Source organism: Oncorhynchus masou, unplaced genomic scaffold (genome assembly GCF_036934945.1).
Source record: "Oncorhynchus masou masou isolate Uvic2021 unplaced genomic scaffold, UVic_Omas_1.1 unplaced_scaffold_3971, whole genome shotgun sequence".
In the NCBI taxonomy this organism is placed as follows: Eukaryota; Metazoa; Chordata; class Actinopteri; order Salmoniformes; family Salmonidae; genus Oncorhynchus; species Oncorhynchus masou.
Window position 1 is genome coordinate 1 of NW_027010372.1, and position 2,500 is coordinate 2,500.

General features: G+C 43.6%; 1 protein-coding gene across 1 annotated transcript in view; it reads left to right on the plus strand.

The window, feature by feature from the left end:
• Nucleotides 1-1,539: 1,539 nt before the first annotated feature.
• Nucleotides 1,540-2,500, plus strand: part of LOC135534812 (Golgi apparatus membrane protein TVP23 homolog A-like) — a gene marked incomplete at its 3' end in the record, with an annotated part of 21,313 nt that continues 20,352 nt past the window's right edge. The window contains exons 1-3 of the mRNA XM_064961648.1: nucleotides 1,540-1,696; nucleotides 1,778-1,866; nucleotides 2,367-2,500. The exon at nucleotides 2,367-2,500 is cut by the window's right edge and continues 11 nt beyond it. Coding sequence (XP_064817720.1) covers nucleotides 1,688-1,696; nucleotides 1,778-1,866; nucleotides 2,367-2,500 — 232 coding nt within the window. The remainder of the gene's footprint in view (nucleotides 1,697-1,777; nucleotides 1,867-2,366) is intronic.

The window sequence follows — 2,500 nt, forward strand, 5'->3', positions numbered from 1 at the left end:
CTAATGGGGATCAATATTAAACCCCAGGAAGAGTAGCTGCTGCCCTGGCAGGAACTAATGGGGATCCATAATAAACCCCAGGAAGAGTAGCTGCCTTAGCAGGAACTAATGGGGATCCATAATACATACAAATACAAAACCTTATGATCACTCTGACAGAGCTCCAGAGTTCCTCTGTGGAGATGGGAGAACCTTCCAGAAGGAGAACCATCTCTGCAGCACTGCACCAATCAGGCCTTTATGGTAGAGTGGCCAGACAGAAGCCAGACCTCAATAAAAGGCACGACAGCCCGCTTGGAGTTAAAGGCATAAAGGCACCTAAATTAGATTCTCTGTTCTGATGAAACCAAGATTGAACTCTTTGGCCTGAATGCCAAGTGACATGTCTGGAGGAAACCTGGCACCATCCCTACGGTGAAGCATGGTGGTGGTGGCAGCATCGTGCTGTGGGGATGTTTTTCAGCGGCAGGGACTGGGAGACGACTCAGGATCGAGGCAAAGATGAACGGAGCAAAGTTCAGAGAGATCTTTGATGAAAACCTGCTCCAGCACCTCAGACTGGGAGTTCACCTTCCAACAGGACAACGACCCAAAGCACACAGCCAAGACAACGCAGGAGTGGCTTCGGGACAAGTCTCTGAATGTCCCTGTGTGGCCAAACCCGGACTTGAACCCAAAGATACTTCAACAAAGTACTATTAAAAGGGTCTGAATAGTTATGCAAATGTTATATTTAAGTTTATTTTTGTATTTTGAATAAATTAGCAAACATTTCTAAAAACCTGTTTTAGCTTTGTCATTATGGGGTATTGAGATGTCATTATGGGGTATTGAGATGTCATTATGGGGTATTGTGATGTCATTATGGGGTAGTGAGATGTCATTATGGGGTATTGTGATGTCATTATGGGTTATTGTGATGTCATTATGGGTTGTTGTGTGAGGGGTGGGGGCAATTAAATTCCCTTTAGGCTGTAATGTAACAAAATGTGTAAAAAGTGAAGGGGTCTGAATACTTTCCGGATTAACTCTATATTGAATATTTGAATGCGTGTTGACTGTACAGCTGTCTTCTTATAATCAACGTGCGTCTGTTAAATATAGCAAAGACTTCTTCAGCGTTTTCAATGTTAGTTAAAAATGAACATTTTGATACTATTTTCATGATAAAATGACTGCTTGACACACACACACACACACACAAGGAGACAGGCAAGCAGGAATGAAATGAGGGAGGAAGAGTTTTGATTGTATTGTTGTTCAGGGCGCTGCTGGTGAGCCGCGAACCGTCGGTCGTTGGAGTGACAGCGACATGATCTGGTCAGAGCCGGTAAGAACGTAAACAGTCCGCTGCTACCTAACGAAACATACAACAAGTCAAAACAACAGCTGAAGTAGCCCAGACGACCGCATAGCCTGCTGTATAAGACGGCTAAATGTAGGCTATATTTAAATAAATTAAATAAAAAGCAACGTAGCGTGTTTCTCTCACAGAAAGAAATTTCGCATCTCTCTTTCCAGATGATGCTGATGCAAGAGCATCTCCTATATCTTTGGTGGGTAAGTCGGACCCATTTCACTGCGACACCTGCTTTATTCTGTCCACCATTAACAACGGACGGACCTGTCAGAAAAGAACGAATGAGCAAAGACAGGTCTGGACCAGAACATCCGTCTATCGCTCACCATGAAACAGGTAGGCTAGGTTGCATGTTTGAATTAAATCATTTATCTGGCTAGCTAGTGATCTAACGGTTGTGTGTGCGCGCCGGTTCAGGGTGGTCTCGTGGACGACACGGAGGATGTGGAGTTGGATTTCAGTACCGAGGAGGAGGAGCAGAGAGCGCTCAGGGGAGCAAAGATCCGGTAAGAGAGAGACCAGAGAGGTAACCTACCCTCTATAGGTCTACATGATGTACCCAGTAATAGAGACCAGAGAGGTAACCTACCTTCTATAGGGCTACATGATGTACCCAGTAATAGAGACCAGAGAGGGAACCCACACTCTATAGGGCTACATGGATATATAATACCAGTCATGAGTATGGACAGGGTTTTTCTTTAATTTGTACTAATTTTCTACATTGTAGAACAATAGTGAAGACATCAAAACTATGAAATAACACAAATGGAATCATGTAGTAACCAAAACAAGTGTTAAACAAATCAAAATATATTTGAGATTTGAGATTCTTCAAAGTAGCCACCTCTTTGCCTTGATGACAGCTTTGCACATTCTTGGAATTATCTCAACCAGCTTCATGAGGTAGTCACCTGGAATGCATTTCAATTAACAGGTGTGGCTTGTTAAAAGTTAATTTGTGGACTGACTGGCTGATTGACTGACTGATTGACTGACATTCCAGACACCCCCTCGCCTCCTTCCTGCACCTGTTCTTCCGAGTGGCTGCCATAGTAACCTACCTGCTCTGTGATTGGTTCACCAAGAGCTTTACTTCCTGCTTCATTATGATCATCACTTTGCTGTCCTGTGACTTCT